At 40.2% G+C, this 27,779-nt stretch overlaps 1 protein-coding gene across 3 annotated transcripts; it reads right to left on the minus strand.

Moving 5' to 3' along the window:
• Window positions 1-5,151: 5,151 nt before the first annotated feature.
• On the minus strand, window positions 5,152-18,943 carry LOC119730639. 3 transcript variants are annotated; one of them, XM_038203628.1, is made up of 7 exons: window positions 18,591-18,943; window positions 15,159-15,260; window positions 12,793-12,907; window positions 11,106-12,466; window positions 8,543-8,621; window positions 6,207-6,287; window positions 5,152-5,343 (listed from the first exon to the last, which is right to left on the minus strand). In XM_038203628.1, the coding sequence occupies exons 2-7, from the start codon at window positions 15,250-15,252 to the stop codon at window positions 5,238-5,240; spliced, it is 1,836 nt and encodes a 611-aa protein (XP_038059556.1). In that variant the 5' UTR covers window positions 15,253-15,260; window positions 18,591-18,943; the 3' UTR covers window positions 5,152-5,237. The 3 variants fall into 3 exon arrangements, with proteins under 3 accessions (XP_038059556.1, XP_038059555.1, XP_038059557.1); XM_038203627.1 differs by having other exon boundaries at window positions 15,159-15,298; XM_038203629.1 differs by lacking the exon at window positions 6,207-6,287 and having other exon boundaries at window positions 15,159-15,298.
• Between the last annotated feature and the right edge of the window lie 8,836 nt (window positions 18,944-27,779).

Here is a 27,779-nt window from a genome sequence, read left to right on the forward strand (position 1 = left end):
CACAAAACTCTCAAAAGAGGTCTTGCATAGAATCCATAGGTTTAACATAATTCTGTGTACAACTGTGTCTAGTATGACAGCAACACCACCTGATGCAAAATATGTAATGTTTTAATCACATCATGCAAACAAAAAATGTATTGTACAAATACTGTTCTGTAAAAATTAAATTGTCAATTGGGAAAAAACTCAATAGCACTGACAGAATTGGTTGCTTGCAATTTGCCTGCAAAAAATTCTCTCTGTGAACCTATATTAGTCAACATTAGGCCCCCCCAAAAAATAAGTCGGTCTCTGGTCAGCGCGCGCATCGATTTTAATCCTGCGCGTCGATCTTTTTTTTTCCAAAATGTTCCACGGTAGCTCCAATAGCGCCCTCTATTTCCGCACCTCAATTTTTTTTTACCAAACAGCACCAAGGAATGGGAAATTGCACCAAGGCAAATTATGGAGGACACCAATGTACATGAGGACACCAAAAAAGCAAAATAGTACCCCACCTTGTCTGTACAATCCAAGCTTGAAGAAGAAAAAAAAAAGCAAAAAAAAAAAAAAAATAGCTGCGTGGCAGCGTCAATTCCAGAACTTTGGTCTAACCAGAGACGGAATATTTTTTTTTTTTTGCATAACTGAACTGTTAAATGTAAGACAGTATAAAAGAAGTTGTCAGTTTTTATATGGGTTTTTTTTTTGTCACAGTTTTGCTACAGAATTTAAAAGGGGTAAATTGTACTCAGAATTTAAACAATCCCTCGAGTTTAAGCAAAGTAGGGTCTGCTTCATTTTGGGGTCTGCTTCATTTGAAAGGCATTCTATTTATGAATTTTTAAAAAACGTTTTATTTTTGTTTTTGCTTGAGCAAAGCATAAAGAAATAATACAAGTATAAACTTGAATCATGTTCCTTCGTGAAAAAAAACTGCATATTGTTTTCAGGAAGTCTGACCTAATTTAATGTTGCATGTTTGTAAATGTTTTGGAAATTCCCTTTGTCTAGTTATTTCCTGGTTCAAGGCTGCGAGATCAATTCATGACATATGTTTAATAGGACTTCCTCCTTTTCATCTAGATGTGAAATACATCCCAATGTGTTTTTCTGGATTTCTCTTTATTTGAAATTTCAAAAAAAATGTGAATAATTTCTTGACATTGTAAGCCTTCAGCAGGGAGCGATAAAAAAAAATAGAAAATGTGATTAGATGTCATATCTCAAGGAGATATTGTCAATTTAAAAAGAAAGTCTAAAAAATTGATGAAATTAAAGGTCTGAAAGATGAATTTCTTTCTATAATTATGTCTTTCTCTTAGATTCAAAAGGTTGAATTTCAGACTTAAATCTGAAAAATCTCTTGCCTGAATTTAAAATTATTTCAGATATCTGCCAGTACATATTGAACTGAGTGTAATTTAAGCATAAATTTAAAACAGGTCTATTTACTTGCATAATAAAGATTAATATTTAAAAAATACAAAATTGAACCTTTAATGCAAACTCGCATATTTAACCAATATTCAGAGTTGTTCTGTGACCGAAGTGAAAATCTCATTAAAAATCACAGTACATATATTGAGCGTATACCTGCTTAGTGTCAGTAATTGAGTTCTAGTGAAGGCTGTTTACCATTGACTAATGTGATTAATGTCCCAGGATATTAAGCCTTCGTTGACAAGGAAATGGATTTGCTTTACTAGGCAGGGAGGTCACAGGAAATACCATCTTATTACTGTCATCCAGAAATGAAGTGATGCATGAGCTGTGGCTTGACTAACAGTAACACTGGAGAGTGGATGCAGTCACAAAATTGAAAAACGGTTTCACTCCGTTGAATAGGAGATTAAACCAAAATACGCATTAAGGCTTTTATGAATAGGGCATCCCTTTTTATTTCTATGGTTCTCTTTTCTTTTTTTTTACCTCTGAATTAGAGTCGGTCGGTCGGGGAAAAATAAAACAATTATCTGAAGGAAAAAAAAACTAAGAATCAAAAAAGAATCGAAGAAGAAAAAAATGCGGTTGCAACCATATGGGTGGCTGGCTACAGTAAATGATGCCAAGTGTGTATTGTCTCTATTTTTTTTTTTTTTTTGGAAAAAGAGTTTATCATGAGTTGATCACTGAATAAAATAATAAAACCATAGGCCCTATTTCGCAAGATGTAGTTGACTTTGCACCAATGAGTTCATATTATATAACTGACAAACATCCTTGTCATTTGATTGGTGGAACTCACATCGCATGACATTCGTTATTACTCCCATTCACACCGGGGCTCAAAAAGTCCCATTCGCCCATGGGAAATGGGGAATACTATTGAACAGTTAGGATCGTTCTTGTTCCATGGCGCGGTATCTGTGTGCAAATGCATGCTGGTGTGCGCGTTGTGCATATTGTACCCAAGAGCCAGTAGCTACAGAGTTGAATTCAAACATTTCGTGAAGGGTGGTTTGCAAGAGAGAAATACATTTCCCACCAATTTTGTAATTAAAACAGAAGTTCATTTTAACTGTAAATCAAATGACAAGGATCTATATGTCAGTTGTATTTAACCAAATATTGAGTGGCTTTAAATTGTGAAATGGGAGGAATATTACACCTCGATAAAATCTGGACTTTTCCATTTCACTCGGCTAATTCCAGATAAACATTTGTACCTTGCTAAAGTAATTCCTCCCATTCCACTCTGAGCCACTCAAATGGCAGCCATAACATACATCAGTATCGTTATACTGTAGATACACCGTTCAGTGATGAGAGGCAACATCCTCACATTTTCTGGGATTCCAACGGCTGCAATAAGCTTTACATCGCAGAAAAAAATCTGGAATTCGTTTTTTTTCAAAAAGTTTTCAGATCACAGAGCCTGATTGTCTCATTCATTACTTTTTTTTCATATGTTAGTTATTTTCTTGTTAAATGGTGTTTCAGACAGGGTCGGTGGCATTAAAAAAAAAGGTAACTTTTTCTTTGGTCGGGGCCCAAATAGGGTCGGTCGGAAATGAGAACCAAAGAAATACAAAGGGACGCCCATATGGGTCATTCCATAAATGTGGGTCCACGTATTTCCTGTCTTTGTTACATCCGACACCTGTAATTTTACAATTCTGATACAATCCTTTAGTGCAGTGTTAATGTAGCAAATTACCTACCCAACAAATAACAAAAATCATTTGAAGTCGTTCTTCACTTGATGGCAAATTACAAAGTATTAAGGTAACGGGGACAGAAAAAAGTCACGCTTTGGACCCTAAAAAATATATAAAATGACCCATAGGTCTGTATACATGGTATAGCATTGTAATTACATTATGTACAATGTTTGAACTTAACGATTAGAAAAGTTATCCACTGAAATAGGCCATCATTCTTTAAAAACAAAAAGATCATGATTCTTGAAAGAAATTGACATGATTGAGAAGAATCCACCAAAATAGTGCTGATTATTGTAACTTTTGTTAATATATAATACTGTACACCTGTTACAAATTCTTAATTTTATCAGAAGTCATTATATACATTTTGCATATAGACTTACCAGTACATGTACATGTAAAATACTACATGTAAATAAGTGTGAAACATTTACATAAAAGGTAACATATTACTACAATTTCTTTTGAAAAAAGGTCAAGGGCACTTCACAATAAAAGGATTAACAAATAAGAGTTGCTTTTACTATTGCAATATTGGTAAAATTTTTGTTAGGAAAATATGAAATATTTTTTAAAAATCACTATTTTTTTCTATGATTTTTATAAGCTAATTTACAAGTAACAATAAGTACAATTTCAGACGAATTATGTACATAAAATCCAAGTTCTATCGATTGATTGATAAGAAAACCACAATGCCAAAAGGCAAAAAAAACCAAAGCTTGATGTCTCAAATTATTCAACAAATCTAACAAAGTCTGAAAATATTGCACAAAGATCAAAGCAAAAAAGGGAAACAGTTAAAGCAGAACTAATACATGTATATGCACAGCGATAAGAAACATATTTTCAAAACATTTTATGAAACGCGTTCAAAAGACATGAAACAGTTAATGTACATTATGACTGTGGCAATGTATTAACCCTAACTCCCTACATGTATTGGCTTTTACTAGGAACTGGACCAAGTCCATCAAAATCCATCAATCACTGTGCGTCCAATACAAAGCTGAACATGACATAATGGAATCCACCACTGACGAACTGGTTGACATTCATGGACTTGCTAAATATGGCTTTTATTACAATAGCAGTACAGGAAGCTAGGCAAAATCAATCGGATACCCCAAGCACTGCTTCAGGCCATTAGGCCCAAGTCCATTATACTCCATCTTTATTTAGTCAAGCCAGGCTTTCTGGACCAATTAAGTCCCCAAAATACACCAAAATGGGGGATGGATTTTGATGGAGTTGGGGTGGTTAGGGTTAATATACAGTGTGACAATTACGTTTGGGGACAGTCATTTTAATGAGGTTGTGGCACGCCTCGGATGCTACATGTGTGCACCTCTCTGGTGTTAAAAACCCCATATCCCACGTCAAAACAGTCAACAATTGTTTTATTGTGTCAAAAAGTTAAAGGTTTTTAGCTCGCAATTCAAGACATTAAAATTAAATAACCTTTGGATTTCTTTGAGCTTTCCTGAAAGACATGAGATTTTATAGATTGCAGTTCTCTGTTGTGAGGCACACGTGCTATACACACACCCACCCCTCAAGTGCACGCAACATATGATTGGAATTATTTTTTACAGGCAGCACAGTGTACAATGTATATGGTTTACAGATAACGTTCTAGACCAATAACATGACAGCATCCAAGAGTCCAAAATGCATATTGGAAGTAAATAACTCCTGATAGGGTCCTCTGCGGATGGTTCTGTAGTTCTTAGAAACTGATGAAGAGATTGCGAAATAATTGATGAAAAAAAACACCCCTTTTTTTTTTTTTTTTAATAATTTACGTTAATAAACAAATCACCTTTTTATCTCACTGCCTTTTTAATTCTATGTTTGGATTATGTAGTAGTTCCATAAGACAAACATCTAACAAGTAGGTGCTGATACCACCCCCCCCCAAAAAACCCCACAAACAAACAAACAAACAAACAAAAAAACAAACATAAGGAACGATTAGCATCCTTAAAACAAAAAGCAAGTGTCAAATGAACCTTCTCAAACTGAAATAAAGTGTTTTACTTTCAGTTGTACATATGTAAAAAGCTTAGATTCTAAGTTGATACCAATTCACAATCCATCAGACACTGCATCGGTTATGGTGTGCATTCTGACATTTTGTCTGAGGGGATTATCCTCCAAATACTCCGACTCGTCTAAGCGCTTCCAGCGCCCACTGAAATGAAACATAATAAGATTTCGGACATAATGATATTCCATCCAGCTATGACCAGATGACGTGGCAACCTTTTGATATGTTGGCAACAGTGCAGTAATGTTTTGCAAAAAAAAAATAATTGCTAAACTTGAAGCTGGTCACAAATAGACCCATGCATTAAGCCTGAACCCATGGTGTTTTTATAACAGTAATCTCCGGCCAAGCCGACATCATGACAACTCGTCAAATCACTCAAGTCGGCTGTCTGACTAAAGTCCCAATTGTCTGTGATGCACTTCCATTGAATTTTTTATTTCTAAGTCGGCTTTTATAAGTCGCTATTTCGCTCAAGTCGTCGTGTTACACAAAATCCTTTGTGTAACTCGGCTTTCAAAAAATCACGCATTGGCATCGACTTCCTACTGCGGTTGGCATGAAGTGTCGAGTGTAATGTGTTTTGGCACGGCCCATGATCGCTGCATGCATCGGTGTCGCAAAAGGGTTTCCTACCGCATACATCTCATATGCATCATGAGCATATCAATACCAGTACCCCCTCTAGTCTGTACGCATGCGCTCTGTCCATTTTGGGGGTCGTCTTATTGAATGATGCAGTCAATACCACTGCTGCCGTCAATGTGTGCGTGGTACACCACGCACGCATTTAATTCGTAACTGTGCACGTACATGTATGTATTACTATTTTGTACACGTGGTCTCCACTATCAATACCCCAAACGTGATGATAAAATTCGAGGATTAATTTGCTGGATTCAACTCAAGCATTAAGGAGATAAGCCAGGTTAAATCAAAGCCAATTAGTGCAATGAATCATGTGTGCAAAAAGGCCATTCATGTAAGTCAGCAAAATGACGACTTATAGCAGATGTCTGGATTCGCTTAAGTCATCACAAATTCTCAGGTCCTGAGAGTGCCGACTTAGCCGGAGTTTACTGTACAGCCTGTCTCAAAAATGGTACAATCAGAAAAAAACAAGTCAGGTGTGTTTACAAACACAAATGCCCCGCAACCGTGACTGTTCCCATGACATAACACCACTCTTTTAACATCAACTTACATGTACCTTGGTCACATGGAATGTTCATTGACAGCATTAGTGTCTTCTGTAGGTTTTATATGAATTAATCCCTAATCCCTATGATCTCAGAATAAATACAAGATTTCGATTGTTTTAGCCACTGTGACCTTGACCCTTGACCTTTTGGCCCCAAATGCAAAAGGCTTCTTAGGATTACCAAGGACAATCCACAAACCAAATTTGAAGTTCATATGTAAAGTATTTCTCAAGTTATCGCGCTGACAAAATTTCTATTGTTTCAGCCACTGTGACCTTGACCCTTGACCTTTCGGCCCCAAATGCGATAGGCTTCTTAGGATTACCAAGAACAATACACAAACCAAATTTGAAATTCATATGTAAAGTATTTCTCAAGTTATCGCGCTGACAAAATTTCTTTTGTTTTAGCCACTGTGACCTTGACCCTTGACCTTTCGGCCCCAAATGCAATAGGCTTCTTAGGATTGCCAAGGACAATCCACAAACCAAATTTGAAGTTCATAAGTAAAGTATATCTCAAGTTATCACGCTGACAAAATTTCTATTGTTTCAGCCACTGTGACCTTGACCCTTGACCTTTCGGCCCCAAATGCAATAGGCCTCTTAGGATTGCCAAGGACAATCAACAAACCAAATTTGAAGTTCATATGTAAAGTATTTCTCAAGTTATCGCGTTGACAAAATTTCTATTGTTTCAGCCACTGTGACCTTGACCCTTGACCTTTCGGCCCCAAATGCAATAGGCCTCTTAGGATTGCCAAGGACAATCCACAAACCAAATTTGAAGTTCATATGTAAAGTATATCTCAAGTTATCGCGCTGACAAAATTTCTATTGTTTCAGCCACTGTGACCTTGACCCTTGACCTTTCGGCCCCAAATGCAATAGGCCTCTTAGGATTACCAAGAACAATACACAGACCAAATTTGAAGTTCATATGTTAAGTATTTCTCAAGTTATCGTGCTGACAAGATTTGTCCGGACACACAAACCCACACACCCACCCAGACTTGTTTCACATACCTAGTGTGGACTTTCCTTTCTTTTCGTGTAGTTAAGGAACACCAGTGGAAAAACTCATTTTTCTCAAACTGTGAAAACTCTTACAACCCAATTTTTTTTCAATGATTCCCTTTAGTGTTTCTCTTCATTCTGCTACAGATAAACCTAACCCAAAAAATGCCTCTAAACCTGTTTTCCAGAAATGGGGAAACACTGTGTGGACGTGGGCAAGTCCACACTTCGTCGCTGCTACCTACATTATGTAGACGTCTTTTGTTCGGAAGTCCACACTGCGTATGTAAGACAAGCTCACCCACCCACACACACACCCACACACCCACCCACCCACCCACCCACCCACGGAAGGACAAGGCGGAAACAGTATGCCCCTTCGGCTTCGCCGCGGGGCATAAAAATTGTTAAATATGAAATTTCAAAATAAGTCATTCTTACTTGGCATAATATTAAAGAACAAAGAATGGGCTTTCCAATAGTGTTTGTGTGATCTTATTTGCTTTTGTCAATTCAGAGATATAATCAATTTAGTGCGATACACCAAAATCGATTTTGTGCCACTTTTATGCATCCATGGGCAGAGTTGTTTCGAGTACTGTGGCACAAACTCGATTTTTGTGTTCTGTAAACTGGAGTTATCTCTGGATTGACAAAAGCAAATGAGATGAAACAAAAAGTATTGGAAAGCCTGGTCTTTTTTCTTTAATGTGATGCTCAAAATGACTTACTTATGTTGAGATTTAATACTGAAAAAAAAAAAAATCGTTTTCGATTGTATCATTTTTTTTGAGGCAGCTAGGCTGTATTTTATTTTGGAAGAGACCTTCCGATATTCTGGTCTGTTTAAGCTCATGTCAAAAGTAGAAACAGTGAACAAATTTGACAATTGTGATGAGAAAAAAATGAAAACTTCTTTACATATGGTTACATCAAAATGTATTGACTTTATGCGTAGCAGCCATCTTAGAGGGCAATGCCTTTGTTTTGTTTTGCTGGGATATGCATGAGTGAACCTTTTGTGTATTCATTGTTACTGAATTAAAAAAATATCAAAAGATGCCCTCTAAGATGGCCGCTACAAGAAAAGGTCAGTTGGATACTTGCCAACAGGAAATCACTTACAATCTGTGTTTAAATAGACAGCAACCAAAAATGATCAATCCTACAACGATGCTGACGACTGCAATGACCACTCCAATAACTGCAGGATGAGACAAACATTAAAACAGATGGTCAACAATCAGCCTACATAACCCATTTGCCCCTTTACCCCCCAAGTGCCCTGCCTGGGGCCAATTTCATAGAGCTGCTTAAGCACAAAATTTGCTTCAGCACCAAAAAAACCTTGCTTAATACAATCAGGTTACCAGCCCAAACTCCATGCGATGTACATTGCTTGTGACTGGTATTTAGCTGTTGTTTACTTGGCATAACAATCGCATGGAGTTTTGGCCGGTATCCTGATTTTACTAAGCATTTTTTTTTGTGCTTAAGCAAATTTTGTGCTTAAGCAGCTCTATGAAATTGGCCCCTGCCTGTTAGTCCTTATACCGCCTCAAACTGCCCCTGTGCTCTGTTTTGGTTTTTGTGGCTTCATCAAGGATTAATAGCAGTAGGCCTAAAGCTTAGATAATAGAAATGTTTGGGGGAATTGTGCCTTTGATGATATAAGCATGGCATTTGGCACACAGTCAGAGTACCGGCACATGTATGTGTGTACATGTATATCACAGGGGTGTGAGTGACCACTGAGAAAAATAGCTGAAAACAGCTGAAAAAGGTGTAAAAAAGCTGAACTTTGGAAATCTCCTATACTTTTGTACACAGCAAGCAGTGGCGTAGCCAGGAATTTTTCAGTGGGGCGCTGAGGGGGGCTGGAACATTTCATGAGGGGGGCGCTGGAACATTTCAGGGGGGGGGGGGCGTCATGTAGATCAATGATAATTTTTTTAGAAACTCAAAATCTCAGTGGGGGGCGACAAGGTTTCTGTCGCCACACCACAGCCGCTAATTTGAAAAATTCAACATTCCTGTTGAAGACAAGGTACCGGTAATAACCAATCATACGAAACACTCTTTTTTTCACAAAAAAATGGTGAACTTGGGTCCAGATCATTCCGACTCTCCCTGCACTCCGACGATGGCTTAACTGGGGTATAAAAAGTACAGGGTGGAATGGCAGGGGGGGGGGGGGGGGCTGGGGGTTGTCAAAGGCACAGGCCTGGAGCAGGGGTGAGGATGTGTCCCAATCGTCCCCAATGAGAGAAATGGGATAAGCACATACACGTACAATGTACATGTAGGTAAATTGGTGTTTTATATTGTCCATCATGCCCGTCAGTAATGTTCGGTTTTGAGTGGTCGGGCACAACCCAACCACTGTCTATTATTGTTCTGATTAATCTTTCTTTTTTTCCTGTACAGCACTTCTCCGCGGGTTTTCTCCCAAACGGTTTATGATATGAACTTGTAACTTTCAACGTATGTGGACCCTCATCCCGAGTGTTGCATATTACTCTGACGTCAGGATGACGTCATCAGGTGTCAAATTACAAGCAATGTTTTCTGAAATAGTGACCAATTACTTTCACCTATAACTCTTGAACAAAGTAATCGATGATGTTTGTATTCTGTAATCAGAAAGACCATTTTTGGTCGCGTACATGGTCTATAGCTTGGCAAGTTTCGGGGTCAACCGGAAGGTCAAAGTGAATACTTTAGCCTGAAATCAAACAAAGCAAAATTTCTTCGAAACAGTTTACGGTATGATCATAAAACATAGTGTGAACTTGTACCATGTGACGTAAATTTCGTTACGTCATTATGATGTCATCAGGTATCAAATTACAAGCCATTTAAGGGCAAATTTTCACAAAATAGTTTGCGCTATAGGCCTATCCTTTGAACTAAAAAGAGAATCATGCTTGTTTTTTCATGAGCTTGTAGACTATGCCGTGAGAAACATTTCTTGTCCCCGGACACAAAACCGCTTGACCTTTACTTCAGGTGTTACTGGAAGTGCAATAGAAACCGAAACCGGAAGCATTTTGTCACACATATAAATTATGAAAGTGTTAAGTGAGGAATGCCAGACACAAAAACAGTGTGGTCATCTTTCGAAAGGGCGCCCCCTAGCAGCACATAAAATAGGCCTAGTGTTTGCTTTCTTTAATTTGAAAACCATCCGTTCAAATTTTACCAAATCGCCCCTTGATCTTTGATTAACCACAGATACATTTTGTAACTTGGCAAGGTTTCAAATTCATGGCGTAATCAGACCGGAAGTTACTTCTATGATTTTCTTAATATTTAAGATTTTATTCCGCTTACAAAATTTTACACTTTCTTTCATGGGATTGACGTCACACTTGGTGCACATCAAGACCACAATGAAAACATGTGCATTGACAAGTGTTGTTACGATGATGTCATCGCGGTACATGTGACGTGGATCATGTTAAAAGGTGTAAATTTTAAAGTCCTATATGTGGAGAAGTTAGTCCTGTAACTATGGTATGTTCTTGCATATGGACACAAAAAGAAAAGAAAAAATACGGAAAAGCCCTATGTTCTGTTCATCGAACAGACATAGCTCTTGTTTTATTTGTTTTGTTTTTACTACTAAGGGGTACGTAGGTTCATTGATTCTTCCCAAATCTATTTTGAGAACAATTCTTAAGCTTACCTGTGCCATTGCCAGTGCTCTTATCTTTGTTAGGGGTCGTTGAAGTCTCAATCGTTACATCAGTTGCATCAGTCATGTCAGTTACAGTTTGAGTTTGGACAGTTGATGCAGGCTGGATGGGCACTGTTGGAGGATGGCAAAGAGTAGGTTCTGTGTCCTTTACACTACAAGTGACTTGGTTGAGTTCAGAGGCAAGGATGTAAGAAAAGACGCCAGATGCTGTCTTGCCGTAGAGTATGGCGGAGTACACAGCTTCTGATGGACTGTGTGGATATAGACCTATCGTGTATACACCAGACTCCAGCTGTCTGATTGACCCGCAGTACTCCAACCCATCTTCAGTGCCTGAGGTCTTCTCAAAATCCAAAACAGAGGCAGAACCAGCCATGTTCTTGAGAGAAATCTGTTCAAAATACTTGCAAGGCGCCAATGTGGTGATGTAGGTGTCTACTTCTATGTCCGGCAGTTCATACGTTGCGAATGTGAAAGATTGACGCGTGAACTGTTCTGCTGGTGGTACGGTTACCAGTGCGGTGTCCACAACGGGTGTCCCTAATTGAATATGGTGGAGCAACAGGAATGGTTTGGAGCCTTGAATTTGCCCGATTTTATTGGAATCAAAGGTAAGATCCAAAACATGGCCACTGTTGAGTATATAGCTTTCGTGACGATACTTCCCGCTTGACTGATGCCATGAAATCCAAGTGATGTTGGTATTTTCCCAGACGGGTACAATGCGGAAGATGTTTCGGAGATGATTTCCAGCAACTGGCATTACAGCGTACATTGTCCCTAAGGATACTAGCAGGTGCAGCTGATCTAGTGATTGAGCCCAACCATACTCCGCGGATGCACGGTGTGTTCCTACAATGCCAATGAGTGGTTTGTTTGTCACTTCTTGCAGATGACCCCCCATGAAGCTGTCATTTGTCTGATACGTCACCCATCCCCCAATTCCTCGCTGAATTTGTGCCGTTGCTGGCAAATCCTCATGACCGAGAATGGTGACATCACTGTATGGGTGCAAATTAAAATGTGTTTCTGGTTCAGTAGCGATGACGGTGAGTTCTGACACATCTTCATCGTGCATTCCATAAGAAGCTACGATGTAATATCCATCCAGGGAGTCTACGGGGAAAGCGGTGTACGCATTCAGGGTACCAGCAATCTTGACAAGGACTGTCACGGTTATGTTTTCATCGGCTGTGATGTTAAACATAGCCGGCGTTGGTGGTGTTGTAGTTGCCAAGGGTTCAAGTTCGAAAATGCTTAGAGGAACAAAGTGTGGAGATGTAGCCTGAACGGTAACATTTTCAGAAAAGTTTCCTTGTAGAAAGGTGATGCGAACTGTGGCAGATGAACTGTAAGAATGATAACAAAAATTTTAAAATATGAAACAAAGATGTCAAAAATTGTCGGCCAATGGTTTTAAAATCACTGCCTTCAGCAAATACATTTTACTCTTTCTTGTATCTCCTGAAAAGCACTTTTTAACCCCCCTGCTGTATAAATGGTCACAAACAGTCAAAATTTTCTTACACTTCCCCTCATATACTTTTCACACACCAATGGTCACTTGACCAATTTTCACCCAAGTAACAGCATAGCTCAGAATGCATGTTTGCATAGGAGGGTTAAATGCACGAAAATGGTTTTCTAATCTACGAAAGTGAGGAATCATTTGTACCTTTGACATGAAACACAAGCAATCTGAAGAGATGAACCGCTTTCTGGCAAACCAGTAGTCAGGGGTATCACCGCCACAAAATCCTGTCCATAGATGTGCGTCCGTCTGCCAGGCTCTGTAAATAAGTGAAGCTGTATAAAATAGCTGCTTTCAAAATTTTCAAAGCCTGGAAAGTCACAGACAATCATGAAAACCAACTCCTAAAGAACTGGTTTGGTCCTAAATTTGGCAACCCCATTCCTACAAATGCCCCAGCACCCCCCCCCCCATCCCACTGGTTTCACCCAGAGTAGTTTCTGGTATCTCTTGAACACCCATTGGTTGCATTTTTGGGGCAAATTTTCAAATATTGTTACAAAGTATGTACAATGTACATCTGAAGTGTTACTATAGCCTTTTGCAATGCCATGCTGCATTCATATTGAGTAGTCAGGTTGGCGTAGCCTTCCACCGCTGTGACCCGGGTTCGATTCCCGCCGGGGCCAATACATTGTATGTGGATTGGGCTTTCAGTCCCTACTTGATTCCGTAAATTTTCTTTAGAATATTCTTCTGGTGTTTTTCTCCCACATCTTAAACTGTAAATTCTTCACATTGTCTTCTCTTTACTGTATGGGCCCCATGAGAGCCCAGCGGATTCCACTGAATGTGTTTCCCAGTTTAAATAAGAATTAAATATAAATAAATACTGCTAAACTTCGATTATTATGAACTTCACAGGTAAGATTGTATTGCAATAAAGATTTTGGCGTGTGTAATGTAATCTCTTTTTCCATATGAGCACAATGAATACGTGTACATGTCATACATGATATACCATTATGATCACGGTAATTTATTATTCACCCCCCGAACTGTTTGATTGCTGTATGTGTGTTCAATGGGGCACAGAAGGTTATGATAATGTAGACCTTTGCTATCGTCTCAATGGAGTCATAAATGAGGACTTTGAACACTTCACAACAACCATGTTGTACATGAAGTTAAAGGGAATGTACATCATTGGCTTTTGCTGTAATTTTCAGAAATGAACTATTTGAGGGGTTAGTATGATAGATCAAATTTTGTTACACTGACATTTTTGAAGTTTTTTCTACGAAAATGCTGGAAAAACCAAGAAAAACAAAAAACGTTCAAGTAGTCTGGTTCCCTGACTCCACTAAAGATAAAATGGATCAATTTCCAGATGCCGGAAAATTGTAAGGTAATGGAACAAGTCTAGCTGGCCTGCACCCGTTCATGAATATATAAGTACCAATAGCAAACAAAATTTGAACTGAATAAATAATGGTACATTTTGAGCAGTAGTTGCACAATAGTTTGGTTTTTCCAACGGTGGTCAGCCGACCACCGCTGGAAACAGATACAAAAATTCCATTTTCTTGAAAATGACTTCACACCAGGTGCCATAATTTTACAGGATGCTTTAGACTGTCATTTACCAACATCCTAGTAAGGTATTTCGTAAAAACTTGGTAGTTTTATTTTTCGATGTTTGCAAATGTTGTATATTCCCTTTAAGAGGTTTTGACAGTTGAAAGGCATGCACAGGTTATAATGTGAACGACTCTCACACTTAAAGGTATAGTCCATCATTTGTAATTTATGCATTTTGTTCGTTTGAAGCAACAAACATGCTCAAAATCTAAAGAAGGGTACTGAACAACTAACCTGACGATGTTTCAGCTCAGCTTCAGCTGTGTATTCCAAGAAAAACAGCATTCTAGGATCTCGATGTCAAATTAAAATTTGCTGAATCATGTTTTGAATTGGGGCTGAATTCAGTGTCCGATACACGTTCTCACTAAGCTGATTGCAGCTACGCGATGTCGCGCACTGATCCGACGAATTATAGCAACCGCGCACGCGTGTACGTCAGGCAAATGCTTGCGCGCTTCACCGATTAACAAAAAGAACTACTAATTAAAATTTCCTATGGTGCGTCTTAAGAAGCACCGTTGGAAAGGCCTTCTTTTGTTGATTTCTTCAAAATGACAGCTTGCCAGAGAGAATAATTTCACAGGGAGTTTAGTCACCTTACTATCTTTCAACCGAGAATGTTTTTCAGCAATAATTACGCCAGTTACTTTTCGGATAGCTGCAAATGATGGACTCTAGCTTTAAGAAGGAATTTTGGCCTTTGACCATAGATGGCAATATTCACACACAGAATATACCTGGGCAATATACCTTTCGAAAAGTCCTCGAAAACTCCAATTTGTATCCACAGATATATCTGCAATGACCTTACTGCACCAACTTCTGCAATAATCATTACTTTCATTCTTATGCTTGCTGCATTTATATTTTTATTTTTTTGAAATCGGAGATTAATTAATCAAGAAATTAATTGCAGTTGTACACACCTGTGATGTTGAATTGGCCATTTACCATGGGAACGACCGTTAGACATGTAATGATGAAAACTGTAGCGCTCGCAAACCAGCTGAACGGGCACATCTTTCTATCTGGAGATGGGTGTATCAAGTTGAACACTACAAGAAATCTGGTCAAAAAAAGGGGAGGTGTTACTATACTGCAACAGAAGAAATGGTTGGTTACATACATACACATGTAGCAGGGAAAAGATTGTCAATTAACAAAAAGTTCTGGAAATAAGCAAGTTTGGTATTTCAACTGGCAATTTTCCTGTTGGGATAAACAATTCGCTGAATGCGTGCAAACATAAGTTTGCGAGTAAACTGTCTTGTTCTGAAGTCAGCACAAACTTTCAAAAAGTTTGGATTAGGTGTTCTCTGTAAATGCTCTAACTTTGTACAAATAATACCCTGTCCTTTTCATCTGTCATGTTTACTCTCTGAAGTAAAAATTGTCAAGTCTTGTTCTGTGAATCAGTATGCAGTTGGAATACCAGACTACCATATTGAATGAACGGTCCGGATAATGTGTTACTTTCTGTGCGAAGTCCTACAATTTTCTCAAATTCAATAAAGAAATTGGTTTTTGATTCCCGTGTGTTTGACTCTTTGTGTCTAGTACGTATCTCGTCATCTAGTCCTAGTTTCTATAATTGTACTGCATTTCTCATTGACTCACCGCGGCCACAATAATAGGACTACCTGGAATGCCAATGAATGGGCTAAGTCCGGCCGGATATGTCGGCCACCGTGACGTTCATGAAAAGACTTCCAGTAAACATTCATTCTGAATCAGATGACTAAAAGTCTGTGCACTCTGGGACCAGCATTACTTGGCTTGCCAGCTCTTCTTTTAATGATGGCCGTCATTACTGCACACATTTCAGCAAAAGCTTATCAATGAATTTAATTTTCATGTGAAAATTCAACTTGCCAAAGACCTTGTCTGTCTTGTAAAAAAAAAAGTCGCAATTTATCACATCTTCAAGTGTTCAAGTCTAAATCACATCCTTCGACAGCTGGCTGGAATCAATCAAGTCATGTCTCTAATTAAAAACAAGACAAGTCAGTAAGGCTGGTCGCAGAAATCATTAAAAATGGTGTATTCACACTGACAGGAAGTCTTTTCATGCATCTGTTCTACATGTACACATGACAAGCCAGAGTTGGCTTGTTCATTGGTCTTATAACCCCTTATCCCTTGGGTGCATGGTTGAAGAAATGATCTATGATCTGATTAGACCAACATTTTTCAGAATTTCAAGATCTTTACAAAAAATTGTTTATGTTCAAAGCTAATTATAGAAGCACAGTCAGTGGCGCAAGGGGGGGGGGGTCTAGCTCAGTTAAATTTTTTTTTCAAAAAATTTTGCCCAAAACTTTGCCCAAAAATTTTTGGCCGCGGAAAAAAAAAAAAAAATTGGGGGGGGGGGGGGGAATGTCATTGGTGGCGTCACGTACACCCTTACTATACTCCTCGAAAATAGGCCACTTACATATCACCAAGGTCAAATCATGGGATTACCAAAAAACTTTACAAAAAAAGAAAAAAAGAAAAGAAATTTACAACCTCTTGGGTGGGGCTCAAGGCCCCCCCCCCCCCCCCCCGGCTGCGCCACTGAATACAGTTGCAGTACTCCTGCGCCCTAATCCTTCATCATTGTGTGATTTATGACAGTGTGTGACAAACATAAACACGACAGTGTATGAAAATTATTTAATGATTTCATTTTCCAGTTGTGGAACACAAAAGTTGGAAAAAAATAGGAGCACAGTAAAAAAATACTAGGAAAAAGCAGGAAAAGTAGGAATTCTTGAAAGCCTGCATACACAATGTATTGTTGATGTACCCTAACATGGCGCGTCCCCCAACGTGGCGCACTTTGATTTTTTGCCTGTAGCGCCAAGCTAGAGTAAAAGTTTTAACTGAAATTTCACATAAAGTGACTGCTATTTCATCAAGTTCTAAACACTCCCATTCATAAATCGCGAGTTTATTTACCCGTTACAAAGTTAGAAAAAACATTTATTTTGGCGTGATTTTCCGATTTTATTTTCAAGTGCAAAGTGAACCCTTTGAAAATGCCCCGAACATAAGAAAATAATTTTCTGACAAACATCTGGCTGGGTATGTAAGTAGAAATAATAATGATTTATCAGAATATATCAAGTTAACAGAAATTCTTAAATGTTAATTTGGAATTTTTCGAGATTTATTTAAGTGCGCCACGTTAGGAACACTCTGCGAATTAGTGCCCAATTTCCGGACGCCACCATTTTTGAATTTCGGATTAAATTTTATGAAACCGAAATTGTTCACAGAGGTTAAATAGCACGGATTAATAAGGTAAAAGTACTAGTATTTTATTGCATGAATTTGAGGTTTGTCAACAAAGAGGTTTGGCAACACTACACGAGGAAAGTTGGGTAGGCTTCGAAGTGCGCCCCTTAGGGAACACGACTATACAGTATTTCTGTGAATGACATATCGCAATACTTTTCTCCATTGTGCCAGCGGCTGGGAAATCAGGAAGCAGATTGAATAACTTTGGACGACATCATTAAATTACACCATCAGCTTACCTCGATCCCCCGGGCTAGGCAGAGCAGTAAGTTCATACAGAGGTTGAGGCAGTCATACTAGTCATAGACACAGAGGAATACTATAATTTGCCGGCATTCCTTGTTCTATGTTTAGAGTGTTATGCCGTCCCGTTGACAGACTTTGGTAGCTGCTATGCATGCGCTCTTTCCAATCACAATATTTAATATGGCAGCATGACCCCGACAATCAGATCTTTTTGCCATCATACCAAGGCCAAGTAAAAAAATAGACTAGTTTCTCACCATTTTTCCGGCTGTCGCTTTGTTTGTTTAAAACTATTTCATACATACTATCTTCAATGTTGTCAATATTTTGTCTTAGGCCAAATAGAAAAAAAAAAGTTTAGCGTCCTGCCTATTTTAAAAAACAAGATAAGGAGGAGACCCTTTTTCCAAAAAGACTGGCCACGCTCTTTTTCAAGATGGCTGCCAGATTATTTTAAATGGCCGTCACTTGGACTCGGGAAATGACATACAAGCTTTTAGTTTTACTGAGTCTAAAAGCACGACTTTTTTTCCCGAAAAAGATCATTATTAAATTTATCATTTTTTTCAGGTTTGACAAAATTGAAGAATACACACACACAAAAAAAGCGCTGGCTTTGTTATTTTTTTCCAAAAGGCCGCACGAGAAACTAATTATTTTATTTCTACTGGGGGGGGGGGTCTCGGCCAATAATGCTTCGAAACCACAATACATTCGATTACAAAGGGTCGTCGCCACAAAAGTACGGACACAATGAGGTTTTTTTTTTACAGGAGTGGAGCAGATTTAAAGGATTACTAGGAACATGTGAGGTTAGTTTCCGATATTACCTGACTAACTGAGTCATCAGAAGGGAAGAAATTCAGTCATTCGGCTGTGGCATACCGCACAACGTTCAGTTCCGGTTGCTCATTCATAGATTGTCACTCAGACGGGATGGGTTCGGTTCGATCGTCTCGACTCGAGTTCTGTAAAGATGAGGCAAATCTAATGTTTTATAGCGGCAAAAAAGTTATTGGTACAAATGTCCTCTTCATGAGTGCACTTCGACTAGGGTGCAAAGGCTGTTGTCGCATTTCCCGAGGAATCAAACGAAGCACATGAACTACATCTAGGAACTTTAGGAAGATGAACACAACGAACGTGTTTTGGTCTGCAGTAGTGCAGTGCTAATGCTACATGTACGTAGTAGTGCTTGATTCATAAAGTTGGTGCGCAGATCATGGAGGGCGCTCGTCAGCTAATTGGTTGCACAAAACATATGAAGGGAGGCCAAAGTTGCCAACGCCCCCCCCCCCTTCCCAAACGAACCCAATTGTTTTTTGTTTTTTAGTAACGTCGCAAAAAAACAGGCTGCTATTGCGTACACCAACCACCAAACTCAACAAAAGTACTACATTAGTTATACCCTTTCGCCTTGCTTTTCATATTAAATTTGGGGTGGAAAAATGTTTGAACCCATGGCGGGAACAAATGTTTTGGTCCCTCCCCCAAAGAATCAGTGTGTTGTGGATCCGGCCTTGGAAGTGCTAGTTTAAACTTGAAATTTCACTTTCATTCATTCTCGTTCATTACTGATATCTGAGGTGAAATATTTGACAGTTTCTGGGGCTGTTTTAAGAGTGAATTGTTTATGGTTGATGATGTCGAACGACGACCTATACATGTACATTTCATGACACTAAAATAATTGTTCAAACATATTCAACGACAAGCAATAAGGGTAAAAGTTCCAGATTTAACTTCATGAATTTGAGGTTTGTCAACAATTTTACAAAGAGGGTTGGCAACACTGCATTGTTATTTACTAGTCCTCCGTACTCGGCCTTGAAGTGTTTATATCACAACATGGTTCACACTAAAAATAAACAATAATGTTTGTGGTATATGTGGCAAAAGCTTCAATTGGACAAGTTACCTATACACCAGCGTTTCGCCAATTCGGTATTCTCACCAGAGTATTAGGCCAGTTGGGGGCGCTGCGCGTAGTAATAAGCCAATGTCACATTGGCAATTTGGCTTGACTGAGTATCACTATCAGATATTGACGTGTTCAGAGCCGCGGTTGAACCAAGCCTCTTGAAGGGTCGCACGAACGGCACGATACGTGACTTCTGCGCGCTAGCTAGACATTACAGAATACCAACACATCGTAATTATTTTGAAAGGTAAGAGCTCCGTATTACCTTTTTATAGTCATAGCAAGGAATGCCAGAGAATTATTCATTTAGGGCGCGTACATGGTATGGTAGCACCTTGCCCTTGGGAAACCCTAGTACTGGCAAGGGCGGATCCAGGGGGGGGGCCAAAGGGGGCCATGCCCCCCTCCAAAACGAAACCAATTTTTTTTTTTATGTGACATCGCAATAAAGGCAGGCAATGAGTACACCACCATCTTTTCCTCAAAAAAACATTGGTTAAAGTGGTCAGAAGTTGCCTCAGATCGCACCACAGAGCATCTAGAATCCAAAAAAATTTCGGGGCCCTTAAGCGGGCCCCGAACCCCACGCCGTAATTTTGTTGACCTACTTTTTGGGGGGACCAAATTTTTTTTAGGCCCCCCCCAAAAAAAAATTGTGTTCTGGATCCGCCCTTGAGTACTGGCGGCGGAACCGGGTGCAGGGGGCCATGCATGGCCCCCAATATTTCCACTTTTTCCACCGTTTCTGGAAATAACAGGATTGAATTATCGTTTTCGGTCCGATCGGGAAGGCCTACATAATACTCTGCAGTTGGCATGGCATGGCGGGATTTTGGGGACCGGATGTAATTACATTCCTCGAAACGACAACCATAGAAAAGGGCGCCCTTATTGATGTTTGAGGTTCAGGCCCCCCCCCCCCCCCTCGCCGCTTTTCGAATTTGCAACTGCCAGTTGGTGCCGGCACTGCTTTTTTGGTCCCCCTTTCAAAGCTGTTAATGTTCCACGGCGCCGCTGAGACCTAGCTTGCAAACCCAAGCAACTATAAGACTAATGACATCGAAAATCTATTATAAATCTATATATCTATATATATAAGAGAGAGTTTAACTCGGCCTCCGAGACGATGTTTGCTCATGAAAGGATCCCAGACCGCGGGCTCCCGCTGCGCGAAAATCGCTCCACGTCCGTGGAAAAATACGGAGGGTGTCTTCCGCCGGGTCGGACACTTCGGGTCGTCCTGATTTTCCCGTACGGACCGGCGATCCTTTTCGTCGATTTTTCGTGACTGCGTTTTTCGCAGGAATTTGCCGTCGTGTGCGCTTTCACGTTGACTGCCTGGACGCCCCCCGTGCTGGCTTCTCTGCGTGTCTTGACTGTGCGAGGTCAGCGAGGTCAACGTAGGGGTTCCGTTTACGTGTTCTACTCAGCCGTTCTGCAAAAGCGTTCACCAAATTGTGTTATGGGGTGACCTTGGTAAAATATTTTTTTCTCCATGGTGCGTGGCCACCAAGTGCCCCTATTCTTTCATACGCTTCGCTTGCCGCCCCTGCGCCGTGTGCAACGAATACTCAGAAGGACTACACATTAAGTATGCCTTGCGCGGTCTGACCAATCGAAAGTCTACACTGCGTAGTATTTCCGGGCTATGCAAAACTGTCGATGGCAACGCGTACTGCAGCCTGCTCCACACCCTGGAAACGAGGTTGGGTCTACGGTGCTCGCTATTTGAAGCGCAAGCATGTGACGTCGCGTGGTAGAGTGCTGTTGCTTCCATAATGTGTTTACAGCTCCATGCTTCCACCACCAAGGCTGAGCGTTGTGAGTTCGCTGCCCGCCACGTATAATTCAGTGTCGCGTTATAATTTCGGGGGCCTGTTTGGGGTCAACGAAGGATCGATGCATTAATTGCTTCAAATATCGCGATCTTAAAACGAAGTCACAAAAAAATCGACGAAAAAGTGTCCGACCCGGAAGAAGACACCCTCATTTTTCCACGGACGTGAAGCCGCGGTCTCGGATCCTTTCAGAAGCAAACATTTCTCGGAGGCCAAGTAAAACTTGCTCTTATATATAGATGGTTGAACCAACTTGAATAAAAGTTGAATCGCAGACGGTCTCGCAAATTGTAAGTAGTTCAAGTTTACGTTTGTTGGAGAGTCCAATACTGAAACTTAATTATGACCTTCCTCCATGATTCAGACCGTTTGTAATTTTTTGGTAACACTCAACATTTTCATTTTAAATGACACCTTCACGTTTTATTGCATTATGATTTATTGTCAAACTGTACAACCAGCCTTCGCCTGTGTACTACAGTAACCTTTTCACTACGTTTTCCAAATGCGACTGCCTCACAAAAAGCCAATTTAACAGACCAACGGCAACATTTACAGACAGTTGCCATGGTACATAATTATCATGTGCGTAAATCGACGGGGACAGGGGAACCCCCCCCCCCCCCCCACACACACACACCCACACACACACCGTCGTTTTTTGCTATGCTTCCGAGGATTGGCTTTGTGTTTTCCTTTGTCCCTGTAATATAACACTCTCCCATAGACTAAGCACACAAACCTGCGTTCGAGGACAATAGGCACCTTCCTTCGAGGATCAATGGCCCCTTTGTGCTCCTTTTGTTGTCTCTCCTCAGGCGTAATGCCATGCAGGAACACCCAGACACACACACACATTTTGAGGGGGGACATTGTTTGGTCCCCCCCCCCACACTTTTTCTTCCCCGAATAAAAATATTGTAGCCTACAATAATGATTCTATTGCTCAGAATACATGTAGCTGATTCAATTACTCAAAACTCAAAACTTTCACAGATGATCTTTTGCTCAAATTGGTTTTAGTGATCAGAAATTGCCTCAGATCACACCACAGAAATTGCTATTCTCTGCATGTCTTCCCAACTATATCCCCCATTTACATTTAACTCCCCACATTTTCATCCCCAACACTACCCCCTACCCGATCTATGATCGGGTAAACCAGCTTGTCTAATATACCAGCATGGTACGTTATTTCTCCCTGCATGCACAACACAATACTTATTCAGCAATACAGATTCAAGAGCTAATTGTAACACCATTGTACCACTTATATCACCCTAAATAGATTGTCTCACTAATTTTTACAGCATAGTACAAAAGGTTTGTGCGACACTACTAAAAAAAGCAGTAGTCAGATTTGACTAGAAACCAGTTACATTTGACTAGCCATTCAGGTCAGCTGGGTGCAACTAAAAATCAGTCAATCTGCGTAGATTTGTCCAGTTAGTATTATTGACTTGGAAAAATAGTTATGCAAATAACCGAAATTGCAATGAGTCGAACCAAACAATTTTTTTCTAGTCATAGCATGAAACTTTGCATGTTTAACTAAATTTCTACTCAATTTTCATAAAGATGTTTTTGATGTTTTAAAATCGGCTCAAAAATACACATAATTACCAACATATTACAAATAAGTTATTTCAGTTTTTTTTTACTGTGTTGTGGTAGTTCCACGTACAGAAGATGTGCATCTGTTAAACATATTCCATAAGATTAAGCTTATCAACGATATTTTGTTACCAGTTAAAACAGGTTTCTCATAAAACAGATTTCGATATAATCTATTCGTGCTGTGCAAACTATTGTCCAATTACATAACCTCGGTGCATTAAAAAATATGTAATTATACATCTCTTTCATATTCTAATTTATCTTATATACCGACTTAACCTCAGTACTCTGTAAGCAACTGGAACATATCATTTACAAACACATCATTTCACACCTTGAATATCACCAAATCCTCACACAGTTAAACCATGGTTTCCGTCGTGGCTATTCCTGTGAAACACAACTTACAGTTACACTACATGACCTACAAAAATCTTTTGACGAGAAAAAGCAAGTTGATATTGCCATACTCGACTTCAGTAAAGCATTTGACACCATCCCACACAACAAACTCCTCCACAAGCTCCACAACTACGGCATCAGGGGCCCTCTACATCAGTGGTTAACCTGCTTTCTCACCCAACGCACAATGAGAGTGGTATTGGAAGGAGTAGCTTCTCGGGAAGTGCCGGTCGACTCTGGGGTCCCCCAAGGGACAGTGTTGGGTCCCTTGCTGTTCCTTTGCCACATCAATGACCTTCCAGCCAGTGTGACATCCAAAGTTCGTCTCTTCGCAGATGACTGCCTGCTGTACCGACAAATAGATGACCCCAGTGATCATGTCATCCTCCAACAAGACATCGAAAACCTGGAAACCTGGGCGGATAAATGGGGAATGCGCTTCAATGCCAAAAAATGTAACATTCTCAGCATTAGGAATAAATCAACACGTTTCTACACATTAGACAACACTGTTCTTCATCAAGTACCTAGCAACCGGTATCTTGGTATACACATCTCTGAGGACCTCAAATGGAATACACACATATCCAGTATATCCAAGAAGGCTGGCTCCACTTTAGGTTTTCTTCGCAGAAACCTTAGGGGTTGCCCAGTCAACTGCAGAAGAACTGCCTACCTAGCTCTGGTACTACCAATCTTGGAATACGGAGCTACAGTATGGGACCCTTACATAAAAGCCAATATTGACCGACTGGAACGCATCCAACATCGAGCGGTACGCTTCATCACCGGAGACTACAGATCACAGAAGCCCGGTTGCCTCACAAAAATGCTACAAAATCAACAACTACCATCTCTGCAAGACAGAAGGAAACAATTACGACTCACATTCATGTACAAAGTGGTTAAGGGGCTAGTGCCAGCCATACCATCTCAGCTCTACCTAACATCTAAAAAAACCTGGGAGACAAATTCGACCAAGAACACTTTTCAACTCTGCAACAACACACTCCATTGAAAGCTCCATAGCTGTCAACTCAAGGTGCTACAGAGTTCCTCGGAGCAACACAGATCAATTCAAGTACTCCTTCTTCAACAAAACTATAATTGACTGGAACCATCTAGAGGAATGCGTAGTCCAAGCCGACTCTGTTGACACCTTCAAATCCCTCATCAGCCGCGGACCTCTCTCTCAATAAGTTACTGTACAGTGAACACCCTCTTTCTCTCCCGTTGCTCTTATGCCAGAATTGGTTTCTTGCAACGTACACCTACAGATACAGATACAGACTTATTATCGATACTATGATCCGCTAAATATAACACATTTTCAATTGACTGAAATAAAACAGGCACTTTTAAAATTATAATACCAAAAAAACCCAAATTTGCATTTCCCCCTGCATTTCCTCTCAAGAACCTGGATCAATCATTGATCTTAATTTTATTAACAAGTATGTACAGTTTCTGGTATTCATGCTTACACAATTAAATAATTCAATAAATCCACATTTGATTAGCTTCAATACACACACAACTTCTAGACATTAAAAACCTAACGGCAAAATGCTTAAAAAGGAATCATAGGATTAAGTTTAAAAGGAAAATGAAATTAAAAACGTTGTTTGTCTTACTTCGGCTATGATAATTACTTACAGACATATACGACATTTGTCTTCAGTAAAATATAACGACCTAAAATAGTTGATGATGACATTTTGATTGCAATAATTAGATTGACAAATTAAGGACATTACATTTCTACCAATTCATATCATTCCTTGAATGAAGAAAGTTAGCAACAAATTTCTGAGGGTACCTTCTCAATAAAATTTAAACAAGTCTCTACAAACAACGTATTATGTCAAGGTCATGTGACCCTTCTGGTATAACCGGAAGTGTTAATTCACCGCAGTGTTCGCCGTGTAAACCGTCAATGGTTAGAACTTGTATTGAAATCACCATGCTAAGTTGCTGAATTTTGGTGCCAGAGAAGTACATCCGGCGATCCGTTTCGTCGATTTTTCCTGGCCGCCCCCTGTGCTGGCTTTTCTGCGTGTCTAGACTGTGCGAGGTCAGCGGCTACGACGTAGGGGTTGTTTACGTGTTCTACTTGGCTGTTCTGCAAAAGTGTTCACCAAACGGTAGCATGGGGTGACCTTGGTGCGTGTCATATGCTTTGCCTGCCGCCCCTGCGCTGAGTGCAACGAATACTCAGAATGAATAACATTAGTATGCCTTGCGCGGTCTGACCAATCGAAAGTCTACACTGTGTACTTCCGGGGTCTGCGTAAAACCGTCGATGGCAACGCGTACTGCAGCATGTTCCATGCCCTGGAAACGAGGTTGGGTTTACGGTGCTCGCTATTGCACAAGCATGTGACGTCGCGTGATAGAGTGCTGTTACTCAGTGTTCCATTATGTGTTTACAACTCCATGTTTCCACTAGCTCTATGCTTCCACCAATGCTGAGCGTTGTGAGTTCGCTGCCCGCCACGTATAATTCAGTTTCGCGCTATAATTTCGGGGGCCTGTTTGGGATCAACGAAAGAAGAAATTCTCCAAATTTTTCTATGGACATGGAGCGGCCATTTTGGCGTCGCGGTCGCGATCTTGAACGCAGTCACAAAAAATCGAAAAAAAAGGATCGCCGGTCCGTACGGAAAAATTAGGACGACCTGAAGTGCTTGATTTGGCGGAAGAAATTCTTCGTATTTTTCTATGGACGAGGGCGCTCGTCAGCTTATTGGTTGCACAAAACATATGAAGTTAGGCCAAAGTTTCCAACGCCTCCCCCCCCCCTTCCCAAACGAACCCAATTGTTTTTTTTTTACTAACGTCGCAAAAAACAGGCTGCTATTGCGTACACCAACCACCAAACTCAACAAAACCACTACATTATTTACACCCTCTCGCCTTGCTTTTCATATTAAATTTGGGTGAAAAAATGTTTGAACCCATGGCGGGAACACATTTTTTTTGGTCCCTCCCCCAATGAATCAGTGTGTTTTGGATCCGGCCTTGGAAGTGCTAGTTTAAACTTGAAATTTCACTTTCATTAATTCTCGTTCATTACTGATATCTGAGGTGAAATATTTGACAGTTTCTGGGGCTGTTTTAAGAGTGAATTGTTTATGGTTGATGATGTCGAACGACGACCTATACATGTACATTTCATGACACTAAAATAATTGTTCAAAAATATTCAACGACAAGAAATAAGGGTAAAAGTTCCAGATTTAACTTCATGAATTTGAGGTTTGTCAACAATTTTACAAAGAGGGTTGGCAACACTGCATTGTTTACTAGTCTTCCATACTCGGCCTTGAAGTGTTTATATCACATGTTACATTATTGTACCCTTCTCTCTTTTCAGGCATCCCATTTTATTTCTGTGATTCTCTTATTATTTTGCCTCTAAGGATATCCGTCGGTCGGTCTGTTAAAATAAAAAAAAACTTACAAGAAAAACAAACTAGCAGTTAAATGCACTCATAATAGATAAGGGGCGCAGCACGATCATTTTTATCGGGGGGGGGGAATTTATTTGAAAAGGGCACCGTTTTGAAATGTAGACAGGTTGTTTTTCCGGACACTTGGCCTCCGTAAAATCTAAAAGCGGTTGGGGGGGGGGGGGGGCTAGTTCAATCTGTCGATGGGGGCGCTGTTCAAAACCGACAATTATGCACACAAAGGGCCAATATATGGTGTTTTTCAGGGCAATACATGTGCGAAATTCTTAAAAAAGAAACCGGCAGATGCCACAAGAAAGGGCACCACTCCTTTTCGAAAACGGCAATTGTTCAGAAAAAAGGCACTTCGTAAAAAAAGGGCACTCTTTACACATTTTTTTTTTGGGGGGGGGGGTTAAGCCTGTTGAAAAAGGGGCATTTGAATGGAAAAAGGCAGTCTTTACCCCCCCCCCCCCCCCCCCCCCGCTGGCTACGCCTCTGTAGATGGCTACATGATGCCAACTGTCTATTGTTCATTTTGGGTTTTTTTTTACAATAACTGAGACTATCACAAGCCCAAGCCATCTTTAGTGATGTAGTTGACTTACATTTTTGCATGTATATAGGCCCAATAAGCCTTCTTTTAGTGAAAGATTACAAGCGGCGAAGCCGAAGGGGCATACTGTTTCCGCCTTGTCCTTCCGTGGGTGGGTGGGTGGTGGGTGGGTGGGTGGGTGGGTGGGTGGGTGGGTGGGTGGGTGGGTGGGTGGGTGGGTGGGTGGGTGGGTG

The sequence above is a fragment of the Patiria miniata genome, unplaced genomic scaffold, assembly GCF_015706575.1.
Source record: "Patiria miniata isolate m_02_andy unplaced genomic scaffold, ASM1570657v1 HiC_scaffold_22, whole genome shotgun sequence".
In the NCBI taxonomy this organism is placed as follows: Eukaryota; Metazoa; Echinodermata; class Asteroidea; order Valvatida; family Asterinidae; genus Patiria; species Patiria miniata.